Below are 13,334 nucleotides of genomic sequence, written 5' to 3' on the forward strand. Positions count from 1 at the left end.
TAGGGGAAGGTTGGAGAAAATTACTGCATTTTGTGTGAACCCAGGGCCTCACATATGCTAGGCATGTTTTCTACTCGGTGTAACACCTCCAGCCATTCTCCTTTGGGTTGCTGATGGGAAGCCTTCCTACTGACTGGCTACTGCCTACACATTTATGCAAACATAGATTTCAAGTGCATAGAACAAGATTCAGAATTTTCATGTGCAATTGTAATGGTCATAATTCAGTCCTCTGGCATCCCATCAGACAACAAAATAGGAGAATGGGTAGCATGTCAGGGGACAGCCAGTTAATTTAGACCAAGGAAAGGGAAATGCCAGAATCATTCTAGTATCTTCACCCTGTGTTGCTATCTATAAGACTAAGGCCAAATGGCTACCCAGTATTTTTTCCAGAATAATTAAAATTATATACAGCTGTTGGAAATGTGAGGTTCACATTTAAATCCCTTAATAACCCATCCCAGAATTGCTATGAGGCTTATATAAGTTTTGATGTGTAAAATCATAAGAGCAGTCTGAAAGAAATGCCCTCAAAGGGCGCAAAGAGGCTTAGTAGGTCCCCTGTGGGGCAGCCATGGTATCGCAGAGTCCCTGGCGGGCTCCTTCAGACTTCTGGCATTCCGGGCAGTGGGAAGGCAGAAGCGAATCTCTCTACTTCCATTCGGAGATCCTGCAGTGCGCTTTGGAACTTCTCATCCTGTTCCAGTTTCTCCTTGAACTCCTTCAATGTGGCCTTCATGTTCATGTCCTTCTGAATCTCCAGAGTCAGCTCTATCCCTGTGCACAAGACACAGCAAGTCTCTTGTGGGGCTGCCTCTCAATGGACACTGCCACAATGTTCCCCTCAGTGGGAGTGACTTTATGGATGTCAATGTACCCCTCAGAAGTGACTCGGTGTGGAGTGTCCCTAGGCAGCACACATGCATAAACTTCCCAGGCAAAATGTCTTGCTAGAAGCTGGGCACTGGTAGCTCACACCTGTAATCCTAGCTACTCAGGTTGAGATCTGAGGATCATAGTTCAAAGCCAGACCAGGCAGGAAAGCCTGTGAGACTTTCATCTCCCAATAAACCACTCAGAAAACGAGAAGTGGTACTGTGGCTCAAATGGTAGAGTGCTAGCCTTGAGTTGAAGAGCTGAGGGACAGCTCCCAGGCCCAGAGTTCAAGTCCCATGACTGACCAAAAAAAAAATGTCTTGCTAGAAAAGTCTTGCAGAAAGCCCCCCTCAGTGGCAGGGATCATAGCCACTCAGGCACACTAGATAATCTTAGGCATGACAGTAACCTGCCAGACTTCTAAATACAGATCCTTACCTCTGTGGATAAAGTGTGCTACCTTTTGGAAGTCTTTTTCCAAAAGTCCTCGAGAAGTCAGTGCTGGAGTCCCCAGTCGCAGTCCACTGGGTCGCAGGGCACTTTTGTCACCTTTAAGACAAACAGGGCTGATAAGCTGTACCCAATACAGCGCTGTGGCTACTTTGCATTTAAAAAGGGACACTTGGGTAAAACACTTGACATGAGGGTCCTGGCAAGCATACAGCTGACTTAAAAACTAGAGGTGCATTAGTGTGAGCAACTGTGCTAACAGTGTGCAAAGTAGTCTGTAGTGTGGCTCTTGCTCCTACAGAGGAGAACAACATCTGCCTAGGTCTAAGCTGGGTTGCCAACATGATAACAACACCAAGAGATGCTGTCTGTTTTCAAGAGACCTTGACTATCTCATTCACAGCTGTGCTCCTTAAGCCTTTCCTTTTCTGCTCCCTGCAGGCTGTGGGCCAGGTCTGCAGGAATGGACAGGGAGAGAGCCCAAGATCAGTGCCCTCACTAGATGTCTCCCACCAGCCAAATAGCTTCATCAGCTACAAGTCTGGCCATACAAGAACAAGGCAGGAGGGAAAACAATGAAGGAGTCTTACCTGGGCAAGTATTCTTGTTGCAGGCAATAGAACAGGCTTCTAGCACCTTCTCAGCCCTTCCACCATCTGTACCCTTGGAACGGAGATCCACAAGGATCAAATGGTTGTCAGAACCACCTGAAGATGGAGTTGACAAGGTGGAATGCAGAAGGCTGACTACACCAGGTAAAGGAACCTTCTTCCAGAGGAATGTGAGCAGGGGATGGAGGAGGCAAGGCCAAAGTCAGGAAAATGAGCACCCACCGTGTGGGCCAGAACATTAACCACCTGTGAAAACAAAGCTCCTGGCCTAGGAACTAGAGAGGAAGAGCCATTGTAAAAAGAAGCAAATGACCAAACAGAAGAACTTGAGGTTGCTAGGTAAAACATCTAGCAGCTGCTGTATTCCAGACTGCCCATGAAACAACATACCAGTGCTGCCAGGCCAAAGTATGTCTGGGTTAGTGTCCTCTCAACTTCTCTACAAGTGCTTCGGGAACTTCTTGAGTCTCTGGCATTGACACCATTGACATCATCATCATCATCATCATCATCATCATCATCATCATCATCATCATCATCATCATCGTGCTGGTCTTAGGGCTTGAACTCAAAGCTCAGGCACTGTCCCTGAACTTCTGTACTCAAGGCTGGCACTTTACCACTTGAGCCACAGCTCCACTTCAGCTTTTTGGTCGTTAATTGGAGATAAGAGTATCAAGGACTCTCCTTCCTGGCCTAGCTTCAAACAACTACCCTCAGATGTCAGCCTTTGAATAGTTAGGATTATAGGTATGAGCAATCATTGCCTGGCTGACTTTAGGGGATGCAACGCACCCATGGCTTTGTGAATGCTAGGCAAGGGGTCTACAACTGAGCCATACCTCAGCTCCTCTAATGCTAATATAATAGGCTCCCTTTAAAGCAGCACCAGGGCAGGGGTTTCATTTACTGCACTGATGAAGTAAGGACCACATTTATAGAATATATTTTTGTTCCAGACGGTGCTAGCCTGCCACTCACTTGATGCCAAACTCTGTAATGGTGACAGTGCAGACTGAGCATCCCTTATCCAAAATGCTAGGGTCAAAATCCTAGACCTTAGTATTTTTCATATTTTGGAATATTTGTTAAGCTTTACTAGTTGAGCATCCCTGACTTAAATCCAGATCTTCATCATTGTCAGTGCTCAGAAAGCTTCAGGTTTGGGATTAGGGATATGTAACCTGTATTATCAAAGTGGTATAGATGATATGATTTGGATCTTGGTGACATTGAGAGATGGTGGAACTGTAAGAGGTAGGGTTTGACAGGAGGTGTTTTAGGTTTGTGGTGGCATGATTCCAGCCTTCCTGGTTGAATGATTGTGAACTACCACAAACTCCCATCCCTATCCTCATCTATCAGCTTTCCATCATTACAACAAATACCTTAGTTGATTAGCTTATACAGAGAAAAGGTTTAGGTCTCACAGTTTTACAGGTTCTAGTCCATGATCAATTAGCCCTATTGCTTTTGGGTCTGCCTTATGCTTAGCCAGTTCCAGAATGATTTCTTTTAAAGGCTCTAGCAAGCCAGTGCCTGGGAAAATTCAGCCAATCTGGGCCTTCTTTCCAGCAGTAAGTGCCTGTTGAGCCCTGAACTCAGGGGAAGGACACACATCTGCAGGACAGTGTAAGGCTTCTCCATAAAGGGTGTTGGCAGAATTGAAATAATAGCTGAAGTGGTAAGAGTGCCAGCTGTGAGTGAAAAAGCCAAGAGACCGCATGTGCGGTCACATGTACACACATACACACAAGCAAGGACTGGCCCTGCCACCTATCAAATGTTTGACAGCTGCAGGTGACCTCTGCCTGACCTCTGTTGGGTGAACTTCAGGTGCCCTGGGATAAAGCTGTTCTGATTGCCAGTGGCAGCTGGTAGGGCAAGAGGAAGGAAGAAAACACAAAGCAGGTCCTCTGAGGCTTGCTGACTTTGTCCTGAGGAGGCCCAAGTCATCAGAGTAGTGGTGACAGTGCCCAGAGCCCCTAGCCACATCCACAGACCACATCCTGACCAGAGGAACTGAGGGGTAAACTCCAGCGTACCACCCACAAAGCAAGTAGGGCTGCCTACCACCATGTGTTTGTACCTGTGACTATTTTGTAGCCCAGCTCTATGAGGGTCTCAGACAGAGCCCTGCAGTTGGCTACGACCTGCAGCTGATAGACTTTGAATTCCACACTCATGGCTTGCTTCAGGGCCACAGCAACCCCTAAACAGAGAGACAACAAGTCAGCAAGGCAGGACAGGATGGGCTGAAAGAAGGGAAAACAAAAGTAGCCCTGTATCATTCAAAGCTGATGCATTGTCATCCAACAGGCTGAAGATTCCATTTTCCCCACCAATGACAGTCTTGTCCTTTCTTCTCTGTGCTGGGGATGGAACCCCAGGTCTTGTGTATGATAAACACACCCTCTTCCCTCTAAGCCATGTTCTCAGCCCTGCTGCCTTAACCCTGATTTCCTGGTTAAATCTGTAGACCTTACTGAGCAAGGCTCTGAGGAGACTGCCTTGGGAAGCTGTTCTCCAGGCATGGAAGCTCAGTACCAAAACAGTTACCAAAGGAAAAACAAGACACACACTTTTGCTATGCACTACCACTTTGAGCCACCAGTGCCACTTCTGGTTTTCTGGTGGTTAATTGGAGATAAGAGTCTCATGGACTTTCCTGCCTGGGCTGGCTTTGAACTATGATCCTCAGATCTCACTATCCTAGTAGCTAGGATTACTGGTGGGAGCCACCAGCATCCAGCTTCTCACCCTTTGTTAAGCCCTCTGCTATGTAAGATTTCTCCTCAAAGAAGGCAAGCTCTATATTCTTCACAAAACCCAGACTGACACCTGGGGTTTGCTTGATGGTGGCCACCTGAGTGGAGCAGACATTTCCCTCCTGACCCACATTATTCCATTTTCAACCACCTGCCTTTTCTTCCACGTAGTATCTCCTGGACAGAGTGTCCCCTATCCCAGTGCGGAGGACCTGGCACATACGTGCTTTGGAGGATAGGTAAGGTGGAAATTAGGAACCACAGGATGACTTCTGCATTGTACAAGTTATGAACATGCATAGTTGAGTAACTTGAATAACATCTGATGGCTTTTGGGTTGGTTTGGTGACATTACCAGCAATAGCATGGTTATGGGGACCCCCTTGCAGGCCTGGGAATACTGCAGAGTTAATGAGCGATTCCAGTTCATACATAATCTCTTTGCCAGTCTTGGGATCAACACTGCGCACACCTGGAGAAGAAAGCCATTATAAGAACATGACCCCACAGGCTGACTCATTTCCTCCCTCCTTGGTATCAAACCCAAACTGGCTGTGAGCATTAGGCACAAACTCAGCTCTTACTAATCCTGGTAGTGAGAACTGGTATGTAATATCAGAGCAGAGTAGCTCTTGCTTCCTGATGACAATACCCTCACTCTTTGGGAATAAGGACATATGGATGGATGGTTCTGGCTGGAGTGCTGATTTCAGCACACACCTGCCCCAATGATAGTGTCTTTTCTTCACAACACATCACTATAATGAGGCCTTAAAAGTTGAAATGGGGCTGGGAATGTGGCTGAGTGGTAAAGTGCTTGCCTAGCATGCATGAAGCCCTAGGTTCAATTCCTCAGTACCACATAAGCAGAAAACACTGGAAGTGGTGCTATGCCTCAAGTGATAGAGTGCTAGCCTTGAGCAAAAGCAGCTCAGGGACAGAACCTAAGCCCTGAGTTCAAGACCAGTACTGGCAAAAAAAAAAAAAAAAAAGTAAAAAAAAAAAGTTGAAAGAACAGGAATGTTCCCCTGCTAAGATGATAGCAGGGCATATGCCTCAATCAAGTGTCCAGGATGACAACTTGCCAGATAATGCTCAGCTGGTTCCATTCTGAGAAGATGTTTGAATTGTAATGCTAACTCCTATTTGGTAGGAGCAATACCAGTATTTATGTAGAGCCTCTTGTGGGCCAATAGCTGCTCTAAGCACTTTAAAAAAATTAATTGAACTTCTGTAACAGTAGCCCAGAGAGATAAGTGCTATTATAGACTCCACTCTGGAGGTGAGGCAGGAGACCCAGAGAAGCTGCACAGGTAGCCCAGGATCTGTTCTAGCCAGCTCATTAAAACTCCCATTAGCACACAGCAGGGAAAAAAGCCAAGTGTCTCCTGGCAGATGGGAAGGCTTCCTGGCATAGGTCCTCAGAAGAGTACACAAACCATAGGGCACTGGGAAGCCCTGGTACCTGGATAGGTGTGTCCTGAAAGGGCAAGGTGGGATAGTGCCCATAGGGTTGATTTCTTTCTCTGCTCATTTAAGGCTAGAATGTCAGATGTCACCACAAACTAAATGATGAGATGACGGCTAATAAGGTGTCCACAAGTCTAGGAATCCCAGATAAGGGGAAGGAATCCCTAGAGAAAGTAGGCTGTAAAATACCAGAAAGAAAAATTTCTCATACTGACTAAATTTACATTAAGATTTATGCATCAGTGTTTTATTGTTTGACTACTGTCTTTCTCTTTGAGAAACATGCTAGATTATAGCAAGTACACCAAAAGACTGCTACACTCTAGAGGACTAGTTGAGTGTACTTTCTAATCCTTATTCTGTTTTGGAGACAAAATCTTGCAGACTTTTCTCATCCTCCTGAGTAGCTAGGCTTATGAGCCACTGGTGCCTGGCTTTTTTTTTTTTTTTTTGGTAGTGCTAGGGTTTGAACCTAGGACTCTGGGCATTTTAGGCAGGTGCTCTACTATTGAGTCATACATACCTCCAGTCCCTCTTCCTGTTTTCCTAGCACCTGGACACACACAGTATGGAGCTATGATCCAGAGCTTCCTTCTAGATCCTCTGTAAACTCTTTTTTAAGACACTCTTTTCAAGCACTGGATCTTTTTTTTTTTTTTTGTCAGTCATGGGGCCTGAACTCTGGGCCTGGGCGCTGTCCCTCAGCTCTTCCGCTCAAGGCTAGCGCCACTTCCAGCCTTTTCTGCTTATATGGTGCTGAGGAATCAACTGCACTCTGAACTCCTCAGGGGCACTGTCAACCCTGAAACCATCTGTCCCAATCCCAAATTCACCTTTCCTGTAGAAAATCATGCCAGCACGGCAGCCTCTCAGGGTCTTGTGTGTTGTGGTGGTCACCACATGGCAGTGTTCAAAAGGCGAGGGCACCACACCAGCTGCCACTAGACCACTGATATGTGCCATGTCTGCCATGAGATAGGCCCCGCACTCGTCAGCGATCTTCCGCAAACGTTCATAGTCCAAATTACGTGAGTAACAGCTTGTTCCTGAGATGAGAGAGGTGATATGGCAGAGTCAGAGCTATGCCTGTTTTTCAGTTTGTTTTGTCTGTTGTGGGGCCTGAAGTCTGCTCCTAGGCACGTTCCCTCATCTCCTTAGTTCAAGGCAAGTGCTCTACCACTTGAGCCACAGAACACTTCCAGTTTTCTGGTGGTTAACTGGAGAGTCTCACAGACTTTCCTGCCTGGGCTGGCTTTGAACCATGATCCTCAGATCACAGCCTCCTGAGTATCTAGGATTACAGACATGAGCTACTGCCCACCCCCCCACTATGCCTGTGTTTTGAAAGGAGAAAATAATTTGGCCCAGGCCCAGCAATCCAAGGAGGAAACCAGCAATGAACTAGGTGTGTAGGTCTATCTTTTTTGTGTGTATGTATGCCAATACTGGGGCTTTAACTTGGTGCCTGCAGCTTGCCTTGGCTTTTGTGCTCATAGTTGGTTCTCTACCACTTGAGCCACAGCTCCACTTCCACCTTTTTGGAGGTTTTTTTTTTTTTTTTTTTTTTTTTTGGGGGGGGGGGGGTCCGGTCAAGGGGCCTGAACTCTGGGCCTGGGTGCTTTCCCTCAGCTCTTCAGCTCAAGGCTAATGCTCTACCACTTGAGCCACAGCGCCACTTCCGGCTTTTTTCTTTTTTGCTTATGTGGTGCCTCATGCATGCAAGGCAAGCGCTCTACCACTGAGCTACCTTCCCAGCCCTGGAGGGTAATTGTTAAGAGTCTCACAGACTTTTCTGCCCCAAATAGCTCTGAATGGAGATCCTCAGATCTCAGCCTCCTAAGTAGTTAGGATTACAGATGTGAGCCACTGGCACCCAATGGGGCAAGACCATCTTTACATCCTGTGTAGGAGGCTGTGGTGCTACCCTGCTCCTTACCTGCAATGATCAACTTTGGGTGGAAGAGGCGGGCATTCTCCTCCAGCTGGTCATAGTTGATGTAGCCAGAGTCTGGGTACACCTATGGAGTCAGGGAGAGACAGACACAGGGTCAGCTGCTTCCTGTAGCCACTTCATGCCTCCTGCCCTCCCACTTGAACCAGCTCTACCTGCCACAACAACAGGAAGTATGACCTAGGCCCAGGACCTGAGGACGAGGAAAGACACTGGTGTATTTGGCCTACATGAAGGTATGGACGGCCAAGCATCACTCATAGACCCTAGGGGGAAAAGGGAGCCCTGCTCCTGGGCACTACTCTTGATGAGGAAGAACAAAAAGCCCAGGTAGAATGAAAAAGATTCAACAGCCAACCCCCATGTGGTTACAAACATACTCAAAACAGTTACTTTCAGGAACAAGACCAAAATGCCTGCTAACACCACTCCTATTCCAAGTTCCATGAAGCAAGAAAAATAAAAAGCATGAAGGCTGGGAAAAGAAAGGAAAAAAATGGACACTACCCAGAGACAGCACTATTGTGCACCTAGAAAATCCAAAAGACTCTATAGGACAGACAGTGAGAGTGAAGTCAATGAGTATAGCACCCAAAACCAAAACTCAGGCTCAGGTTGTAGCTCAGTGGTAGAGTGCATGCTAACCATGCACAGGCCCTGGATTCCATCCCTAGATACTTCCATTCACCTCTCCATACCCAATGTCAACTAGATACCTATATATAATCAATAAAAATAGAGAACAAAAATGTAGTAACATCAAATATGTCAGAACCCACAGATATCTAATACAAGCTACATAAGACCTCTACATAGACTATTGTTGAGAAATTTTAAAGTGTTATAGTAACTGGAGCAGTACATGTTGGTGGAAGCACAGATAATCAGACACAGCAGCAGAGTTGAAAGATCCATGTGTGAGCTAGGTCACTTGCTTTTGCCAGAGGTGACGTAACATGGCAGTGCCATGAGGGAGAGAATGACCTTTTTAAGCCATTTAAATAAATGGCTCTAGGGCAACTGGATACCCATGGTAATATGTTGTCTGGGGGTTCTCTCATATCAACAGAATCCCACTCTGGGCACACAGCCTAAGGACTTGGAATTCAAAGAGACACTGGCACCAATGTTCACTGCAGCATTGTAAACAACGACCAAGACACAAAGCAATCAACCTAGTGCCCACTACCAGATAAAAGAGAGAAAACTCCATTTGTATACACAGTGGAAGACTGAGCTACCTTTAAAAGAGTGATTCTGCCATTTGTTAAAATGATAAATGAAACTGTAGGACATTATGCTATGTAAAATAAGCCAGTATAAGACAATAAAAACCACACATTCTCACTTATATGCAGAACTGAGAAGAACTGAGCTCACAGAAGTAAAACAAATGATGGCTTCTAAAGGTTAGTAGGGGAAGAGGGAAAAATGAGGAAGACTGGTCAAAAAGTATAAAAAGTTGGGCTGGAAATGTGACTTAGTGGTAGAGTGCTTGTCTAGCATGTATGAAGCCTTGGGTTCTATTCCTTAATACCACATAAGCAGAAAAAGCTGGAAGTAGCCCTGTAGCTCTCAAATGATAAAGTGTTAACCTTGAGCAAAAGAAGCTCAGGGAGCCGGGTGCTGGTGGCTCATGCCTATAATCCTAGCTACTCAGGAGGCTGAGATCTGATGATCTCAGTTCAAAGCCAGCCCGGGCAGAGAAGTCCATGAGACTCTTATCTCCAATAAAGCACTAGAAAACCGGAAATGGTGCCGTGGCTCAAGCAGTAGAGCGCTCGCCTTGAGCTGAAGAGCACAGGGACAGTGCCCAAGCCCAGAGTTCAAGCCCCACGACTGACCGAAAAAAAAAAAGGCAGCAGCAGCTCAGGGACAGTGCCCAGGCCCTGAATTCAAGCCCCAGGATTGGCAAAAAAATAAAAATAAAAAGGTAGAAGGAAAAGGGCTGGGTCTGGTAGCATACACTTGTAATCTCGGCTACTCTTAAAGTGGAGGCAGGAGAATCTTGAGTTTAAGGCCAGCCTGGGCAAAGTCTGAGAGACCTTATCTCAAAAACAAAATGAAATAAGCAAAAAAAAAAAAAAAAGGGGGGGGGGGAAGGAGGGATGGGGCATGGTTTAGCGATAGAACATAGTTCAAATCCCTAGTACTGAAGTTAGGTTGGGGGGGGGGGGAGAAGTAAATGGTAAGTATTTAAGAAGATGAATATGTTAATGGATTCAATTATTCCATAGTATATAAATGCATCATGGCTACAGGGATGGGGTAATTGGGAGTCACAATGAAAAAAAGCTGTGGTTTGGTTTCAACAGTGTGGTTCTCTCTCAGACACATGAGCTTGGTCAAAGACACTCTATCATGATGAAACATCAAGAGCTCACTCCAGTAAAAACATGGACACAGTGGGGTGTTATGGCATACACTTGTAATCCCACTGGCTCAGAAGGCTGTGGCAGAAGAATCAATTGAGCCCAGCCATTGGAATAAACTGGGTAACAGAGCAAGACCTCCTCTTACAAAAAGGTTTAAACAACAAAAAAAAGGATATAATTGCTGGGCACTGGTGGCTTACATGCCTGTAATCCTAGCTACTCAGGAGGCTAAGATCTGAGAATTACAGTTCAAAGCCAGCCTGGGCAGTAAAGTCAGTAAGACTCTTATTTCCAATTAACCACCAGAAAACTGGAAGGGGTGATATGGCTCAAAGTGGTAGAATGCTAGCCTTGAGTGAAAAAGTTCAGGGACAGCACCCAGGTCCTGAATTCAAGCCCCATCAACGACCCCTCCCCCAAAAAAACAATTCTAATTCCATTTGTTTATTTTTGTCAGTCCTGGGTCTTGAACTCTGGGCCTGGGCTCCTTTTGCTTAAGGCTAGCACTCTAGCACTTGAGCCACAATGTCACTTCCGGCTTTTTCTGTGAATTAGAGAGAAGAATCTCATGGACTTTCCTGTCCAGGCTCCTGGTTTTGAACAGTGATCCTTAGATCTCAGCCTCCTGAGTATCTAGGATTATAGGCATGCACCAGCGGCCCCCAACTCTAAAAAAAATTTTTTAATGCCATAATTATCCTCTCTCTCTCTCTACACACACACACACACACACACACACACACACACACACACACACACACACACACACACACACACACACACACACACACACACACACACACACACACACACACACACACACACACACACACACACACACACACACACACACACACACACACACACACACACACACTATCTTCTGAGAGTTTAAACTTTTTTTTTTGGTGGGTCATGGGGCCTGACTGAACTCTGGGCCTAGGCACCATCCCTCAGCTCTTCAGCTCAAGGCTAGCACTCTACCACTTGAGCCACAGCGCCACTTCCAGCTTTTTCTGCTTATGTGGTGCTGAGGAATTGAACCCAGGGCCTCATGCATACAAGGCAAGCACTCTAACACTGAGCCACCTTCCCAGCCCTTTATTCATTTGTTGATCTTAGAACTAAGACAAAACTGCTTCTGGAAGCATTCAAAGGTATTTAACAAATTGTGGTGGGGCTAGCCCATAGCACATAGGAAACCTCCAGTGAGAGAAGGTAGGAACAGCCGACTGAACCTTAGTAGCAGATGTTATCTCATAAGAGATTGCAAAGAGGGGCTGGGAAGGTGGCTCAGTGGTAGAATGCTTGCCTCTCACATGCATGAGGCCCTGGGTTCGATACCTCAGCACCACATAAGCAGAAAAAGCCAGAAGTGGCACTGTGGCTCAAGTGGTAGAGCACTAGCCTTGAGCTGAAGAGCTGAGGGACAGCGCTCAGGCCCAGAGTTCAAGTCCCATGACCAGCAAAAAAAAGGAGAGAGAGAGATTGCAAAGACTGAGAAGAATACCTGCCCAGCACAAAATAGCCAGCTAGAGCACTGTGGAAAGGCGAAGAGGTTGACGGCAGAGGCAGGTAGTCTGGGGAGTACCCCTGGTCCTCTTTGGATGGGAAGAGGTAGGCCTCAGTAGCTGCCAAACAGGCCTGTCTTCTCTCTGCTCACTGATCCAAGTACAATATTCACAGCAAAGCCGGGCGCTGGTGGCTCACGCCTGTAATCCTAGCTACTCAGGAGGCTGAGATCTGAGGATCGCGGTTCAAAGCCAGCCCGGGCAGGAGAGACCGTGAGACTCCTATCTCCAATAAACCACCAGAAAACCTGAAGTGGCGCTGGAGCTCAAGTGGTAGAGCACTCGCCTTGAGCTGAAGAGCTGAGGGACAGTGCCCAGGCCGAGTTCAAGCCCCACGACCGACAAAAAAAAAAAAAACAATATTCACAGCATACCCGGATCATACAAGCTGAGCTTCCTGGGCCTATGCCAGCCAGGTTCCAAGACCTATCTCTCCATACCCTGCAGGCCACAACCAGGCACCCATTATACCCAGTGGACTGCAGCTGCAGTTGAGGAAAACGTTGAGAACTGGAGCACAGGACGTCATTTCCTAATGTCCAGAATGAACTGTTCAGGACTGGAGAAAAGCATGTAGCTGCTCAAAATGTCATCAAGAGGCTCCAGAAAACAAGTTGGTTAATTACTCTCTTCCACAATTCTTTCAACAGTAAAACTGTAGAAACAAGCTTTTGTGTTCTAAGTCCAGAGATACAGAATTGTGTAACTGTTTCAAGATTGGCCTTGGCCAATGAGATCTGTGATCTGTGACTAAAAACACCCAGGTCCTCCATGAAAACTGACCAAAAGTCACTCAAACAAAACCAAACCCACATGTAACTGCTAGAACTGAGTTAAACCCAGAGCAGGCAACAGGATGCCATGAAGATCACAGTCTGCCAACATGAACATTGACTCTATTTTCTTAAAAGAACATCATCTATGATATTTAGCCATATATAAAGACTCAATGCCACTTTTTCTCGTGGCAGTAAACAAACCAGTAACGGCGCATTAGACAATAAGAAACATGAAAAGATGGTTCCTGGATACAAGAACCAACCATTGGACAATAAAGAACATTCACATTACTTATTTTCTATCCATCAAATTTGGTCTTTATGGACAAGTCACGATGCCCTTTATGAGCCTTTGCATCTTATGTGTATATTCTGACTCAATTGTTTACACAGAAAAGAGCCCCACAAAAAGGATTTGCACAGGGCCCCCACTCTTTAGATGCAGCCCTGGGCATAGGCTCTGATGGTCCTGGTTCCACT

General features: G+C 46.2%; 2 protein-coding genes across 5 annotated transcripts in view; one reads left to right on the plus strand and one right to left on the minus strand.

Moving 5' to 3' along the window:
• Smcr8 (SMCR8-C9orf72 complex subunit) overlaps window positions 1–13,334 on the plus strand; it is a 41,297-nt gene that overhangs the window by 12,762 nt on the left and 15,201 nt on the right. The window contains exon 3 of one of the 2 annotated variants that reach the window (XR_011373063.1): window positions 1,771–1,934. The exons of the other annotated variant lie outside the window; for it this stretch is intronic. The gene's annotated coding sequence lies outside the window, so the exon portion shown is untranslated. Of the gene's footprint in view, window positions 1–1,770; window positions 1,935–13,334 lie in introns of those variants that run through there. 2 annotated transcript variants of the gene reach the window in all.
• Shmt1 (serine hydroxymethyltransferase 1) overlaps window positions 196–13,334 on the minus strand; it is a 46,928-nt gene continuing 33,789 nt past the window's right edge. For all 3 annotated transcript variants that reach the window (XM_070027579.1, XM_070027578.1, XM_070027580.1), the window contains exons 6-12: window positions 8,115–8,196; window positions 7,012–7,224; window positions 5,064–5,180; window positions 4,030–4,152; window positions 1,920–2,036; window positions 1,318–1,428; window positions 196–780 (exon numbers count right to left, since the gene is read on the minus strand). In XM_070027579.1, the coding sequence (XP_069883680.1) occupies window positions 608–780; window positions 1,318–1,428; window positions 1,920–2,036; window positions 4,030–4,152; window positions 5,064–5,180; window positions 7,012–7,224; window positions 8,115–8,196 (936 nt within the window). In that variant the 3' untranslated portion in view covers window positions 196–607. The remainder of the gene's footprint in view (window positions 781–1,317; window positions 1,429–1,919; window positions 2,037–4,029; window positions 4,153–5,063; window positions 5,181–7,011; window positions 7,225–8,114; window positions 8,197–13,334) is intronic.

The sequence above is a fragment of the Dipodomys merriami genome, unplaced genomic scaffold (genome assembly GCF_024711535.1).
Source record: "Dipodomys merriami isolate MVZ:Mamm:240054 unplaced genomic scaffold, mDipMer1.0.p SCAF_19, whole genome shotgun sequence".
Classification (NCBI taxonomy): Eukaryota; Metazoa; Chordata; class Mammalia; order Rodentia; family Heteromyidae; genus Dipodomys; species Dipodomys merriami.